This window comes from Triplophysa dalaica, chromosome 6 (assembly GCF_015846415.1).
Source record: "Triplophysa dalaica isolate WHDGS20190420 chromosome 6, ASM1584641v1, whole genome shotgun sequence".
NCBI classification, from domain to species: domain Eukaryota; kingdom Metazoa; phylum Chordata; class Actinopteri; order Cypriniformes; family Nemacheilidae; genus Triplophysa; species Triplophysa dalaica.
In genome coordinates this window covers 5,910,325-5,927,275 of record NC_079547.1, presented here as the reverse complement: position 1 = coordinate 5,927,275, position 16,951 = coordinate 5,910,325, and the positions used below count along the sequence as shown (strand labels likewise).

At 40.8% G+C, this 16,951-nt stretch overlaps 1 protein-coding gene across 5 annotated transcripts in view; it reads left to right on the top strand.

Annotated features, from left to right (window-relative positions):
• Positions 1–16,951, top strand: part of dock9b (dedicator of cytokinesis 9b) — a 75,048-nt gene that overhangs the window by 37,959 nt on the left and 20,138 nt on the right. For all 5 annotated transcript variants that reach the window (XM_056750437.1, XM_056750434.1, XM_056750433.1 and 2 more), the window contains exons 5-24: positions 2,099–2,168; positions 3,994–4,089; positions 4,516–4,650; positions 8,255–8,429; positions 9,240–9,295; positions 10,047–10,121; positions 10,232–10,372; positions 10,574–10,780; positions 11,522–11,644; positions 11,939–12,021; positions 12,116–12,238; positions 12,478–12,557; positions 12,744–12,934; positions 13,126–13,191; positions 13,282–13,374; positions 13,501–13,612; positions 14,644–14,762; positions 15,538–15,624; positions 15,764–15,856; positions 15,975–16,090. In XM_056750437.1, coding sequence (XP_056606415.1) covers positions 2,099–2,168; positions 3,994–4,089; positions 4,516–4,650; positions 8,255–8,429; positions 9,240–9,295; positions 10,047–10,121; positions 10,232–10,372; positions 10,574–10,780; positions 11,522–11,644; positions 11,939–12,021; positions 12,116–12,238; positions 12,478–12,557; positions 12,744–12,934; positions 13,126–13,191; positions 13,282–13,374; positions 13,501–13,612; positions 14,644–14,762; positions 15,538–15,624; positions 15,764–15,856; positions 15,975–16,090 — 2,241 coding nt within the window. The remainder of the gene's footprint in view (positions 1–2,098; positions 2,169–3,993; positions 4,090–4,515; positions 4,651–8,254; positions 8,430–9,239; positions 9,296–10,046; positions 10,122–10,231; positions 10,373–10,573; positions 10,781–11,521; positions 11,645–11,938; positions 12,022–12,115; positions 12,239–12,477; positions 12,558–12,743; positions 12,935–13,125; positions 13,192–13,281; positions 13,375–13,500; positions 13,613–14,643; positions 14,763–15,537; positions 15,625–15,763; positions 15,857–15,974; positions 16,091–16,951) is intronic.

Genomic DNA, 16,951 nt, shown 5'->3' with positions numbered 1-16,951 from the left:
GTCCCGTACCGACCGATCAGAGCCGTGGCTGTGAAGGTTCGGGCCCGATGTTGTTCTCCCTGGGGTCTTCCCGTCAGTGTCCCTTCTCGCGAGGAGGTTGCTGACGGGGTGGAGGTTTCCCCCTCGACCTCTGCTTCCGGGGTGCCGCCTGTGGGGGCACAGGAACCGGAGCCGATGTCGAAAGGGTCCTGGGTTGCAGGGAAGCAGACGTCACGTGAGATCTCGGAGGCCTGTAGGCGGCCGAGTCGCGGCGTGAAAAAAATGTGGTTAATTGCCACTGTCTGCTTCGCCGTCAAAAAACTGCTGAGCGCAGTCCTCGACGGTGTTACCAACAACCCACCCTGCGAGATGAGTGCATCAAGAAAGCGGACTTCCTTGCTGTCACTCTTCTGCACAAGGTATAGCCGGGGGTGTCTCTCCTGGACCACTACCGTGGACATCGTCCGACCCAGGGCCCGTGCCGCCGCCTTAGTCGCCCGTAGAGCGCTGTCAGCGGCGGCACGGAGATCCTGCATTATACCCGGGTCGGCCTTACCCTCGTGGAGCCCTCTCAACGCCCTGGCCTGGCGGACCTGCAGGATGGCCAAGGCATAGAGAGAGGAGGCAGCCTGGCCCGCAACATCGCAAGCCTTCGACACCAGTGATGCCGAAGTCTTACGTGCTTTGGACGGTAGGAGTGGTCGATCCCCCCCCAGGTGGTAGCCGTCCGCGGCACAGGTGCACCGCAGGCGGACGTTCCACCCGGGGGATCTCGACGCAGTCCTTGGCTGCCTCACCATCGAGGGAAGTAAGGGAGCCGGAGCTGGTTTCACTGGAACGGTCCGTGAGAGGAGCGTTCCAAGTTTTACACAGCTCCTCATGCACCTCCGGGAAAAACATGGCACCCGGGGTGGGCGCGGTTTGCACCGCGCACCGACCTCGGGAACCACGCATCCCCGGGTTAGCACGGATGACATCACTTCTGCTTCCTCCTGAACTCGACCGCTGGGGGTGGAGTTTGGATTCGGCAGAGTCGGATGCCAGTCTCCCTCCGATGCTGCGAGCGACATCTCATCTACGTCACACATCGTTTCCGAGTGTGTGCGTGAGGATCCGGACGGTATGCCACCGCCGGTTGGGGAACGTTCAGAAGAGCGAATCGGGGTGCGATCGGCCCGTGAGCACTTGGCTGGCGGGTTTACGTTCGCAGAGTTCCCCGTATCACTAACGCTGCTAACGTGGGTGGTCATCGGGGCCGTAGCCACAGATGTCACAGCCCGGGTAGCAGACGAAATGGTGGCTGGTTCCCGTAGGAAGACAGCCACCCGTGACCGCAACTTCTGAATGACAATCTGCCCGCAGTGCAGGCAGATGTGTCAACGAACGCTGCTTCAGTGTGCTGGACGCCCAGACACCTAATGCAGCGATCGTGTCCATCCCCCTCCTCGATGAGGGTGCCGCACCCAAGAGAACAGCGGGACATGCCGCGCTGGAGAATGCTCAGTCAGTCCTGAAAAGGACTTTTAGAAAAAATCTCTAACACCTCCGGAACCGCCGAGACGCCCAGGGGAAGGTCGCTGCAGAAAGGGACGATCCGCTGTAACACGTCGTAGCACCAGCGTGTAGTTGTAGAGGATTGAATCCTGAGTTGTACTCATGAGCGATGGCTCTGAAGAACAAAAGGTAAGTGAATGCTGCACGCCGGCCTCCTTTTATACCGGATTTCCGGGGGCGGAGCCCGGCATGCAAATTGCATTCGCCAAATTTCATTGGCCTTTTCTATAGTAGTCAGAGTTGATTGGTTCTCAAGGGCGAACCCCCATCTGTCGTTCTCGACACAACGTCGAGAGACCGACAGAAAGGGAAATTCACTTTAGCATCCATTTAATAATTTGAAGCGTTCAGCTTCTCAAATACTTTTAGTGACATCATTCTCCACTTAAACTTCTATAGAAATCTGGAAGCTGTGCCTGATATCATCCACTTCTTCATATATTTACATATTGGTTTAGACGGAACTTACATTCTAAACAGCACTGATGAGTACAAGAGGAGACAAACACAACATGTTACAGTCTATTTGTCTTGTTTACCTCACACGTGTTGTGTTGATTTACAGTAAAGTTCCTCGGCCAGAGAAGCTAGCCAGTCACGTGTTTGAGGTGGACGAAGATGCAGATAAGGAGGAGGTGAGGACAGTTCTCATAAGACCTCACTGTGTGTCTGTAAATATGCTGTTATCATTATGTGGTGATTTTTGTGTCAAAAATGCACTGTGTTGTTATAACATAGACATAGGCCGATTCATAAAAAAAAATTGCATGACCTTTTCATAGTTCTTGTACAATTCTGCGGCGCTAATTGTGGTGGACATGTTTATTGTCATGTAGCATCAATGATTTCGTGTTTATTTAGCTCAAGTGAATTTTGAGCTTATATCATTAATTACGATTAAGTACGCAAATAACACTGTACAAATTTTCACATATTTAAAGACATATTTTCCAATTGTTACAGTCTGAAAATTTTAGAAATTTCTGGGGAAGATGGGATGAAGCGATGAGGGGTGACTACGTATAGAGCTTGGTTTGTGACGACAGTATTAGTCATTAAATAAGATCAAATTTACACTTCTGAAGTTTTGGACGACTCTTTTATAGTAACTGTCATGTTAAACTGTTGTTTTGAGCTCAATGTTATGCCAGTACCTTGTAATTTCTGCATGCAAGTAATAATATTGAAATGTAGAAATGTGTGAAAGTATGTTTTCTTTTTTTTGCGAGTACCGTCAACAGTAAAAAAATAAGTGACTTTTGTATTCAGCTAGTTAAACTTTATAAAGAAACAGTAAAAAATGTAATCCAAGTTTTTACATGGTCTCGGTAAATATTAAAGACATGTTATAATTTCATGTAATGTTCTTTGGACGCGTTTATGTAGAAAACATTCAGAACAAATGACTAACCGGGTAGGTTTGGGGAGGATAATGTGGTTCTGGTTTCTTAGTCACCCTGACTCTTCACATATCAAACTGACTTTACTTTATCCAGTTCCGCTTACTATTATAATTTCATTTACACAGGATGGGCAGGTGAAAGCATTGAATATGCATTGTAAACAAAATACCATACAGAGTAATGAGAATGAGATCGATAACTGAAATATTATATTACAAATAAAAAAAACAACGTGTATGACATATAGAAAAAAGTCAAATTAGATTTTTTGGGGGAGGCTGGGTTGAAGCTTTTGAGCGCATTAGTCACCACATATCGTTCACAAAGAGGAGGAGGACCTGTCATAGTTATGTGGTAATATTTCGTATTGTGTCAAATCAAGTGCATTGTAATTAACATTTAATGCAATTATTGACCACCTCGTTATTGAATATTCAGAGTCAAGAGGTTTGTTTGAAGGAGTTATTAAAAAGAGACTTGTGTGGTGTTGCTTATTAACTGTGCTTGAGTATAGAAACAGGCAATGAAAATGATATTCAACATTGCCTATTGCAACACATGTGATTTCTCTCTCGCTTCTCCACCTTCACACTGGCCTATCGAGCAGAATAAATAAATGATAAGGAACTTACAGCTCATTAGTAATGCGTTTGTGCCTGCGGGACTACATTAGCCTTAGAGAAAGAGCAGACACAGGACTCCGCTGTGTCCGGGCTATATGATCCCCTGATTGGGTTTCACCTAGATTTCCCAGAATTCCATCACAGAGTCTGCCGCTTTGTCTGAGCTCTCTGTCAGGAACGGAGTTTGTTTGTTTAGTTTTAAAGCGGCTCCCCATTGAGACGAGGGAGAACATGAATAATTGAGAGGGTCAGGTGAAAATGGACTTCATGTTGAAACAAGGAGGAAGGCGTCCAGGGGCTCTAGTGTGGGAAATGATGCTGGATATCAACGTGTTTTTGTTTGGGCTTAAAGAAACAGAAAAAAATCACACTTTGTGTGCTTATGTTTGTGTGGCTCTGGGTGGCATGTTTTATCCCTCCCTTGTTTTCTGCAGGATGCTGCCTCATTAGGCTCTCAAAAAGGGGGCGTGTCCAAGCATGGCTGGCTGCACAAGGCAAACATGAACAGTGCCATCAGTGTAACAATGAGGGTGAGTTAGCACGAGTCAACACGTTGGTATCCCGTTAGCCATTGTAATGATGTTGAAGATTTTGTATTAAAGATTATACTTTATTGGCTGGGTTCGAATAGAATGCTTACTTAATACTATAACTATTATGCTACATTGTTATCACACGACCATGAATTTTTATATTATCCACATTATAACAACATGTTGGCTGATTCTTTATAAATTTGTCTTGAGCCGGTTGGGTTGCAGTACAAACCCTTGACCCTTAGCTTGGCCCTTAGAGCCAGACAGGAAGTGGGACCTTACCAGTTCAGTCCATTTTCCCATGGTCCCCTTCCTCTAGGTGTTATTTTTAGAACAGTCACAAGATTAGCATCTTAACATAGCGAATCTGAACGTTTCATGCAACGCTCATTGCGTCTCTTTCTTTCTCTTTGCCAATAGTCTTTTAAGAGAAGGTATTTCCACTTGACCCAGCTGGGTGATGGATCATACAACTTGAATTTCTACAAAGATGAGAAAATATCCAAAGAACCCAAAGGAACCATCTTCCTGGACTCCTGCATGGGTGTTGTCCAGGTGACTATCGGAACATTCCACTTTGTCTCATAGTTGAATCGACACCAAAGTTTTGTGTGAACATGATCAGTCTACATTGGTTCATCTATGAAAAAGGGTCATAACCAAAAGGTCAATGACACATTGCAAAATGACATCTCCTCATACTTGTTTATAAGCTGAACCTCTCAGTGTTCTTTATCTTGAACTGAAGCTGGAACATTCCTTAAAGAGGGAGTTCTTAAGGATGTTCTAGCTTCATTTTGAGCAAAGGTCTGTTGAGAACATGCGTGTTCCAATGTTGATTATGACAAAAATATATATTTTTGTCATATCACTTAAGGAAACTCTTGCACATAAAGGGGTTTAAAAAAATGACATGAGAACATTCTGATTTGGATTATATCTTTTGTTGGCACTTACAGTATAACCCTATTTAAAATCGTAAAATCTATATTGTTTAAGTCTACGTAATTTTACACCGCATATTTTATGTATTATAACTTTACGTTCACACCGCCGGTGTCGAGAGCGTCAAAAATTGTCTCTGGCGCTCTGATGTAGACCAAAATTACACGGCTGCGTTCTCTGGAATCCTCTCAAGTGGTGGACATCTGCGTTCCGATTGGTTGCCGCCGAACCGCGTCATAGCTCATTACCATAAAGTTGACCTGATTTCAACTCTCCTCGATGCCCTCAACGGCCAAGACGCACCGCCGCTCCCTGCCAGTTCACATTTATAATGAATGACTTCCGGCCATTTTGACGCTCTCGCCGGCGGAGGTGTGAACACACAGCAATACTTTTTGCTTGCATTAAAAGTACCTTTTGTTATAATTTGTCCACCCTCATGTTGTTCAAAATCTGTACAAATGCTTTCCTCTGACAGTGGTTCTCAAACTTCTTTGCTTAAGAAGTTGATTTTTTCAAGCCAAGTACCCCTTGACCAGACAGCAACATTTTGCATTAAAATACAGTGAAATGAGAGTCAGACAGTTATTATATCTGATGCCCCCGAGCAGGTTTATTGCTTATAAACATTTCTGTATGTAGCTTTATGCAACTATGTTAATCTCTTAAGTATTAGGCAAAACAGTTAAAGGTAAATCAGTGTTTTTCAGTTCAGGAAAATCAACATTTCTTTAACATTTAACCACAACCTCTCCTAACTTGTATTATTTCGCACCCAGACACTGCTCCTGATTCTGGGTCAGGGTCTCAAAAATAACTCTTATAAATTGAAATGCGTTTTAAATGTATGAATTATTTTTTTATGCATATTTGTGTAGTCCTCATTTCATATAACAATACTATTACCATAATTTATTGACTTATTGATTTTCATTATTTATTCCTAAATTTCAGTTTCTCTCACGTACCCCTGAAGTACCCCTGCAGTACCGCTGGGGGTACGCGTACCCCCATTTGGGAACCACTGCTCTATGAAACACAAAACTATGTAATTTTGAGAAATATCATAGTGAATTTGTATCCTTACAATGCAAGTCGATGGGGACAAATGTTGTTTGGTTACCAAGATTTTTCAAAATGTCTTATTTTGTGAATTTTGTGAATGACATGAGGGTGAGTAAATGATGAATGAATTTTAATTTTTAGTTGAACTTTCCCTTTAATATAGTTCTGTCAAAAAATGTTTGAAAATGTTCTGTTCTGGGCAAGACACACAGCAAACAGCTATAACCCCCCTTAGAGTAAACAGAACAACAAATATCATTAGTTCCTAAGGACAAGAGGGCGTGTAAATGATGACAGAATTTTCATTTTGAAGGAGAACTACTCCTTTAATGACAAATACAGTCAAGAAGAATTCTGGGTAGTAAGGTCATCATCACCTTTGGTGGTTTGCATGAAACGTGAATTTTAAAATGACTTTTAAAGATCTATCCACTAGAGAATATGCAGTCAACATTACCAATGCTGTAGAGTTTAATTTGTATTGAACCTGGAACATTTCTTTGAGGTTCATGAGGGCACCTGAAGAATAGATGCTTTGTTTTGCGTATTTACCGCAGCAGCAAATAGTTTATAGAAAGAGGCTGTGTCTTTAATAACATCCTCATGAAGTTCTTCCTTTGTCTGGTCTAGAGGGAATATCAATGTTTGAACCTTTAGTTCCTCGGAATGGTGCTGCTCAGAGTTGCAAAGAAAGATAAAAAGAGAGAGATGATAAGTCCAGTCCAATTCACCCATGGTTTCTCTCAGGGTCAAATATTTCCACTTTCTCCTGTGGTGCACTTGGTGTGGGTGTGTGTGAAAGCAAGTGTGATAGACATTCTTCAATTCACCAGCCCTCCTGAAAGAATAACTTATTCCTGTGGTATGCACACCCTGCTTTGTCTTTTGTCGACATCTGTTTTTGTACATTTTGTCTGTTTTCCACATTTCAGACAGGAGAGAAACAGCAAAACGTAATTTCTAGATCCAAAGCATAAACATTTCAACAGGTGCTCATGCACTGCAGCCAGTCGTCTGGGTATAAATTACTTTCTGCTTCTGTAGATACTATTCATTGTCCAGATTAATAGCAGATTAAATTTGATATCAATTTAAACTGTCTGAAATCATTGTAAATCTGGTGATCTCAAATCGTCTCCAATAGGTAAGAAATTTGCAAAAGAGAATTTCCATTCCATTGTTCTTGATAAAATTAAATGGAGAAGACTGCAAAAAACCTGTAATTTTACAGAATTGTATTTTTTACAGATTTTTCACGTATAATGTCAGAAAATTTTGCCCCAGCTGCCAGAAAATATCAGATTTTTTACAGTGTAGGCCAATTACAGCATATGGGTGTGACATTTTTTGTCAAATCTTGAAATATAAATTCTAAGAGAATGTATTTATGACCAATATGTTGAATCATTTGTTTATATTGTACTTAACCCCTGATGCTAGTTTAGACATCAGAAAAATATCAATCGAAACACCAGTTTTATACTTAAGAAGAGGCAAATATGCCTGCGTTATGGGTGTGACAAAAAGTGACACGTTATTGAGGGACAACATACTTTGTCGGACTTTTGTGAATTTAAATGTCCAAACAAGAAGCAGTATTACCCAACGAATGGAGAAGGGAATAATTTATGTCATAGGAAGTGAAATGGTTACTATATAAAAAAATTGTGTGCCTTATGAGGAGTATGAACCTTTATGGATTCGATGATCTGCAATGGACAGTTTTTCCTACCTGAACACGGAAAATATGCTTTAAAAACTTAAGACTTTACATGGGTACTTAAACCACTAAATATTGAAACCTTTAGAAAAACATATTTTTTTATCTTAAGGTTGACATTTGCATGCATTGCCAATACAGTAAGTCTTGTAAGCTAAAGTTTAAAACAAAAAAAGTAAAAGAAAATACTTTGTAGAGCTCTTACAAACTATACTCAGATGACCATAATGCCAAATACCAGATCAAACATTTTAATATGAACTCAAACATGTCATCATCTATATTAAAAGTCTGACCCACTCCTTATATATCAACAATTACCTCAGTGATTATTTTTCTTCTCCAAAATCATTTTAACAGAAACAGAAAAATTGAATAAAATGTCGGAATAGAAATCTTCTCTTCTTCTGTTACTCTGTGTGTGTGCAGAACAGCAAGGTGCGTCGTTTCGCGTTCGAGCTGAAGATGCAGGATAAAAGCACTTATCTTCTGGCTGCTGACAGCGAGGGAGAGATGGATGACTGGATCAGTACCCTCAACAAGATCCTACACAGCAGCTTTGAGATCGCCATGCAGGAGAGGAGGAACGGAGAGCTCCACGATGGTGCGTTTGTGTCATTAACAGTCTGTTTGCGTATTATTGCCATTGCACAGATGTGACAGGTGTGTGTGTTCGGCCATGTAACATGGGTGGAGTTGACCGTTGCGCTCTTGTCTTACGTCTGTATGTGTGTGTTCTGTCGAAAGACCACCCGCTCTTTAAAACATCTTATATTCAATCTCTCCACACTCAACAACCATGAACTGACTCACACACAGCCTAACATAAACACACACTTTGCTACACTTAACACCTCCTAAACCCTTAGGATTTCACGTGGGAGAAAAGGTTGGGAGTCTTTATTTATATTTGATAAGTTTCGAGAGAGACAGCACATTCCTTTCTCTTCCCCGTGTGAAACAACAAACACATGCCAGCCAATCAGAAAGCAGATCCAAACAGTCAATCCCTTATGTGTAACAGACATAAATGTTATCTATAAATATGCATCTTGTTAAGTAGAGATACAGGATGAGTTCACACTATATAGAGTATAACAGGAGTAAAGTACGTAAGATTTTTGCATTGCATGTGATTAAAATCTCACAGATTTGCATTGAAAGAGGAACTCAGGCTAAATGAATGTACTAGCATTGGATAGAGGACTGTTTTTGGTCTGGGATAGTAAACAATCACACAAACAAAACGCTGCATGTTTCTACCCCATACAGTACCAATTTGATAAAAGCACCTAACAACAGCATAGCAACACCCTAACAACCATCTACAGAAAAGCATCACTTTCTATTGTGTAACACTCGATTCGCCGACTTTAACAGTTTTAATTCGACATATGTGTTTTCTGTCATACAGAGGATGAGCTGGGGAAGACAGACACTGTACCAGGGAATTTTCAGGACAGTTTCCAGGTAAACACACACACACACGACTGGTTTACTATCTCCGTGGGGACAGTCCACTGTCCTTAATGTTTTTAATACTGTACAAACTGTATATTTTATCCTCTAACCCTAAACCTAAAGATCAAAGAAAACGTTTTACTCTTTTAGATTTAAAAAAATAATGTTCTGTACGATTAATAAGCTTTATTGCCCATTGGGACCTCAATTTTGGTCCCCATGGTGACACGAGTCCCCATGTGTTGGTCTGCATTCAGGTTGCGATGATGTCCACGCGCGCACACACACACACACACACACACACACACACACACACTCAATTAGCAGATTGTCCAAACAATCATCTACAGTTTCACAGATGAGTACAGTTTGTGTGTGTGTGAAGGACAGCTGAATGAATGGTAAAGACCGCTCCTCAGCTCTTATGTCTTGATTGTAGTATGATCTCAACGCTGGCGTCCTCGCTGTCTGCCCTTTCTCAACACATCCACAGATTTTTCCACACACACTCACACAACCTCAGCTAAGGTTTTCCGACCATTCGACACTAAACCACCCACTCTTACTAAAAGATGCACACACATACATTTGTGGTTTTTTGCTTTCTCTCTATCTCTCCTACCCGAAATCTGCTGTCTAGACCATCTTCCTCTCTTGGATATTTATTTAACCCTTCGCTTTAACACCGCAATATTCTGCATTCTGATCTCAAAATACTGAAACAGATACACACAAATGAACTCGGTTTTCTTTCATTTAGAGTGCAAGAGACATTGAGACCAAAATGAGAAGTGAGACTCGTCTCAAGCTCTTCACTCTGGATCCTGACACACAGGTGAGCCAGTTGCAACAAACACACAGTTTATAGTCACATGATAAACTGCTGTTTTTGAGCTTTGAAATAGTAATGTGTAATAAGTTTGTCTGTGTTTGCTTGGCATGCAGAGACTGGATCTGTCTGGCATCGAGCCTGACGTGAAGCAGTTCGAGGAGAAGTTTGGGAAGAGAGTTTTGGTCAACTGTAATGATCTTTCCTTCAACCTTCAGAGCTGCGTGGCGGAGAATGAGGAGGGACCTACTACAAATGTAAGATTGAAACACACAACCGCACACATGCATTTGCAGTTCTTCTATTGTCTTAGAGCTGATCACTTGTTAGTTGAGTTGAGTGTAATGCTTAATAAGACTTTCTCTAGCGCCAGTTTAATGGGCACACACAAATATGAATTGTAGACACTTTTTGTTTGTTCTATAAAAGGTTTCTGCAGCTTTCATTGTGTTCTTCAGGTGGAGCCCTTCTTCGTGGTCCTTTCCCTGTTTGACGTGCAGAACAGCCGAAAAATATCTGCAGATTTTCACGTGGATCTGAACAATCCACTGGTCCGATCCATGATCCTTCCACCTAGCGCGCAGATGAATGGAGGTGTGGACCAACTTCATGGAGAAACACTGCTCTCTGAACTGCCAGAGAAGGAGCTGCAGTACCCTAGAAAAGTAAGATTTAAAAAAAGAAAAAAGCTGCCAGACAGATGGAAAAATAGAACAAACGGATATTTGCTGGTACACTTGACTCTAGTATGTACAATGTGAAGAACAGACAGGGGGCATATTTGTAAAATATTTTTTTTATTGCCTCCTCAGGTAAGATTAAACCATCTTAATATGATGTGTATCGTACAAAACACTAAATGGGCCAAACAATTCACTTCAAAGTTGTTTATTGTACAAAATGATTTGGCAAAAAGACAAACTATATTTCAGGGAATATGGAGTACATTTAAATAATTCACAATTATTTTTTTCCTGTTTTCATGATATAAAGCATACATATTGACTCCGATATTTTTTTATTAAAAAAATAAATATAAAAATATATTATAAATATAATAAATCTTATAATTGATTTATTGCTATAACAATAATACATATTTATACACAAAAAAATTGCAGAAGCTCTTATGTGCTAATATTTTGCAGTCATTCTCCTGGGCCATGACTCAATAAGCTTTGCGCAGGTGTTTTGTGTAATTTTTGTTACCAATCCTCCCAAAATTTCCCCAATACTGATCTTCAGTTACAGTTTTATTCAACTATGCAACATGAATAAAAAGCTTTAAATACATCTTTAATAATATATTAAATAAAATGCCAAGACATAATTATTTCCTTAGATGGATTTCACTTTTGGCCTGGACTGTAGATCAACATAACAAAAGTGACATGTTTATGTTTCAGGGTGTCTTCTCTGTAACGTGTCCACACCCTGACATCTTTCTGGTCGCACGGATCGAGAAAGTTCTGCAGGGAGGCATCACCCACTGTGCCGAGCCCTACATGAAGAACTCCGACTCCAGCAAGGCAATGTGCCCAACATACATACACACACACAACCAAATCAAATGACCCTAATCAGAATAATCAAAACAATATCTGGTTATGGCATGGATAAAGAAATGCATTATCAGAGTTTTGAATCTGTAAATTCGCAGACACATCTTACTTTGACCTCTGCTATATCCTTCCAAAAACTACACTGCGATACCAACCCAAAGTTCGCACATCATCCAGGAACATACTGTCTGCCCAGTTCTCTGTTAATAAAGCATCTCTTGAGAGCTTCTGGAGAACATTGTGCATGGTTTTTTTCCACAGGTTGCTCAGAAGGTCCTAAAGAATGCCAAGCTGGCCTGCAGCAGACTGGGCCAGTACAGGATGCCTTTCGCATGGGCGGCCCGGTGAGCCAGAACCGCCTGGAACCATCGTTCTTGTCTGTGTGTGTGTGTGTTTACTGTCCATCTCAATATTTAATCTTTCTGTTCTGTTCCACAGGCCTGTGTTCAAAGACGCCTCAGGAGCTCTGGATAAAAGCGCTCGCTTCTCTCCCCTTTACCGGCAGGATGGTAATAAACTCTCCGAAGAGGATCTCTTCAAACTGCTGGCAGATTTTAGGAAGTTAGTATTCAGCTCATATCATCACCGAGGTGTTAACCTTCTTTTTTAAAGCAGTTTTAGAAAAATAAGCTGTCTGTTGAAAAAATGGATTTTAAATGGGAATGTTTTCCAAAACTAATGTTCTCCTGCAGTGTTTTTGCAGCTGTAGGAATGTGTTTGTTAAACCTCCCATAGGGACAGTCTTTAAACCTCTTGCAGTTCTACATTATCAAACTGTATCAAAAAAAATCTATCCACAGACCTGAGAAGATGTCCAAGCTACCTGTCATCTTGGGTAACGTGGATGTGACCATTGATAATGTCCCTCCTGATATGGCTAGTAAGTATTGAAGAGCTTAACTTGACTCAAGCATCTCACTAAACATTCTAAGGAAAATATTATTGTCCTGTTTTTTTTCCTTCATTTGCTCAAATTCGCATCCCATCTTTGCGTGCCATGAATACTTTGCTGTGATTGGTCGACTGAGACCTTGAGGTCACTAAATCTCTTCTCGCCGTTGGCTAGATTGTGTGACCCCATCCTATATCCCGGTTAGACCCTTTGAGAACAACGGGCAGAGCGATGGTTTCCTGATGGAGATGGAAGAGTTTGTTCCCTGTATTGCCAAGTGCTCTCAGCCCTTCACCACATACAACAATCATCTCTACGTCTATCCCAAGCACCTTAAATATGACAACCAGAAGTCGTTCGCCAAGGTACCGTACCATCGTCAGCTTAAACCTACATGCATTGTATCTCTTGACCAAAGGTTCTGGCGTACTGTCCAGATGGCCAGTTTAATATAGACTCTGTTAACACCAGCTGATCATGAGACCTGCACTTAGAGATCGCACTCCAAGTAGTGTTCTGGCTCACTGGCTTTCTGCGTTTCTCTTACATGACTCAGGCGAGGAACATTGCGGTGTGCGTGGAATTCAGAGAGTCAGATGAAGAGAATGCTCAACCTCTGAAGGTACATTTTTCCCCAGATATCGATTTTTTATAGACAGTATATTCTACATATTTAGCCCTGTAATAGAATTACACCTGTTTCCCTGCGTAGTGTATCTATGGTCGTCCAGGAGGTCCTCTCTTCACCAAACATGCCTACGCAGCGGTTTTGCACCACCAACAGAATCCAGAGTTTTATGATGAGGTAATGAGATGCTGTTTAAAAATAAATAAAATCAAATTACATAAATGTAAATCAAAACATACAGTTATGGATTTCATATACATTGTTTCATGTGATGTGACATTGTTGTATGTGTGTGTACTGCAGATTAAAATCGAGTTGCCCACACAGCTCCATGAGAAGCATCATCTGCTCTTTACTTTTTACCACATCAGCTGTGACAGCAGCACAAAGAAACGGGATGTAGTGGAGACCCCAGGTACTGTTCTTCTGCAAGGCATGCTGGGTAATGGGGCTGCTAAGCCATGGGCTAAGGATTGTGCTGGACACATCTGTCTGCAAAAGGTTCTAGTGCTCTGGAAGCCCCGTGTTTACATTAAAGGAGAAATTCACTTTCAAAATTAAAACTGTTATCATTTACACACCCTCTTGTCATTGGAGAATACCTGAATGACTGTCTTTCTTCTGCACATCACAAACGAAGAGATTTTGAAACGCACATTCCCCCATTCACTTTAAATGTAAATGATTTCAAATCACGATCATTGGAGTTTACTTTAGGACCCAGGACAAAGCGGCATAACATCTGCGCTCATAGCAGCGATAGCAGAAGAAATAAACTGAACAGAGTTTCAAACTCATCATATCACATCATTTAATGGAAAATGAATAGAAAAGATGGATCTGTATAAAGAAATATGAAGTGTGTCAGTATATCTACATTTCCACAAATGTGCAGATTTTGGGATTAAAGTCCTGTTAACACAAACTCAAGGGAGCAGATGTGAATAATTTATTAAAAAATTATGTCTCACGTTATTTTGTTTTACGAATGTCAAAACTCCTGACTCCTGATTTACTCTCTTGACATAATTGAACAAAACCCACGTTTCATGCTGCATCTATGTTCATCTCTTTATAACTTTGTTTGATACTGGACAGGGTTTTTCAAGCCGTAACACACGGTTTATCCATAATTAAAATATGATGCTGTAATACTAACAGTTGGACGTTTTTATCACTATAAACCAATAAACCGGTAATAGTTACATCCCCAATTGTAACCAATGCAAGTGAATGGGGGGCTATCAACAAAATATCTTCTTTAGTGTTCTGCGGAAGAAAGCCACAAGAGGGTGCGTAAATGATGACAGAATTTTCATTTTGAAGATGAACTATTCCTTAAAACTGAATGGTTATTTTTTATTGACAAGAAATTATTTATACATTTAAATGTCTAAATGTGTTGAAGGTCTTCTATATTACACATGGTCTCAATCTCTCTTTCAGTGGGCTCAGCCTGGCTTCCTCTGCTTAAAGATGGACGTGTTGTTATGAGTGAGCAAAACATCTCTGTGGCAGCCAACTTACCAAATGGTTACCTCAGCTGCCAGGAGGGTGTAAGCAAGGTACAGCACTGTAAATCCACAGTCATAACAAAAACATGCCCTCCTTGACAAATATCTCGCCCATTTGCTGACCATATGTTATCTGCCCATTTAATGTGTGACTTAAATGATGCATGTGTGGTCTAGTCTGCTTTTTGAATACACCTGCATTTCATTATTACGGATGTTTTGACTTGAGTGTAAGTGGATCTTATTGCATTCTATTAGATTTTTACATATGTGTCCGTTGGTAAATTGTGTATTTTTACAGGTAGCTTTTTTATATCTTAAGAAATGTTAATAGTGGTCTAGCTGTCAAATGAGACATTGACATGCAGTATTAGTTTAAAGCTATAAAATTACTGTGGAGAGTATACTATAGCTTTAATAATTTAGTTTTGGGAAAATGTATTAATAAATGTTTGCGTTCATATTGAGATCTCAGATTTTTTTTGACAGATTAAGATATTGTTGAAACAACATATACGTTTATTTGTACAAATCTACTGCTCAATATTTCCAGGTAATATTGTGTTGCTTAACAAAGATACATTTTTTTGTGTGTCTATAAGCAAAAGTGAGCCGAGTTTAAGAAAGAGTTAAAATCTGTTTTGAAACCCTGGTGTATTGCAACCATAATCCTTCCTTTCTCAGGAGGAGAGGCAGAGAAATAGGAAATTGATCTTCATGTTTACTCTCATTGCTGTCTACCCGAAACATTAACTTCGAGACATTATGGACATTTGGGATATATTTTGGTTGGAATAGATTTTTGAAACATGATGTTTGTTTACAGCACTCCAGCCCTGAGATAAAATGGGTGGATGGAGGACGTCCTCTGTTCAAATTTTCCACACATCTGGTCTCTACCATCTACACTCAGGTACAACTCTACACCTATCTACATCCTTATGTTGATCTTATTAATATCAGTAAAGTAAAATTCAGCCAAATACAGATTATAAATTCTTTTTATTCTGGTCCCAAACTTGAATTCAAATACCAATTCTAAATCTCTTCAGGATCAGCACCTGCACAACTTCTTCCATCATTTTCAAAGTAGTCAGTCTGTAACTCCACATCCAGCTGAGGGTGAACTTGTGAAATACCTCAAGGTGAGAAGGTTCTACTTCTAATCAGAATTCCTCATGTTTTCCAATCCACCGGTGATTGTTGGTCTCCAAAAATGATTATGATATACCCAATGACATGACATTACCCATAATTCCGCAGAGTCTTCATGCCATGGAAGGTCATGTGATGATCAAATTCTTGCCGACTATTTTAAACCAGCTGGTTCATGTTCTGACAAGCACCAGTAATGAAGATGTGGCTGTTAACACCACCAGGTGAGAAACAAATAAACAGACTCCTTTTGTGCAATTTTTACTTCTGCGTCGACCCTACACCGTAGCCTTCGCAGAGACGCGTACCCTACGCCGTAGCCTTCGCAGAGACGCGTACCCTTCACCGTAGCCTTCACAGAGACGCGTACCCTACGCCGTAGCCTGACGCAACTTCTCCAAAAATGTAACAGCGCGTCAATGCGACGCAGACTGCAAGCGCTGTAATTGGTCTGCTTGATCCCATCCCATCAGGACAAACAACTCCACGATAGCATCAGGTTCACTCAATATTTACATTCATTTGGCAGACAATTTTATCCAAAGCGGTTTATAAGTAGGATAGAATATAAACATTTTGTCCACAGGCTAAACAGTACCGTTAGTTTACAAGACCATGCTACTAGGAGGATTAAAGCTGGAGTAAGCAAGGGAGAGAATGAATTACAAGATTTTTATTTTAGACGCAGACAGACAGTTATTGGTAAGTGAAATAAATGCGGAAGAGGTATGTTTTGAGAGTTTTTTTGAAAGTTGCAAAAGATGCTGCAGTTGGGGTGGATGCTGACAGTTCATTTCACCACAGGGGAACCGATTGAGTAAAGGTTTTCGAATGCGATTTGGTGCCTTGCTGTGATGGAACAACCAGGCATCGCTCATTTTCAGACCGAAGAAAACTAGACGCGATGCGCATTCTGGATCATTTGCATGGTTTGACTGCATAGGCCGGTGTTGTGCCGAATGTTAACCCCCTGCCAGATTACGACTCCCCTCATTGACTCCCCAACATCACCCCCAGGTTCCTTGCAGACTTGGTGATGCATCTAAATAAATTACGTGCATTTCTGTATTTAACAACTCAAGCTG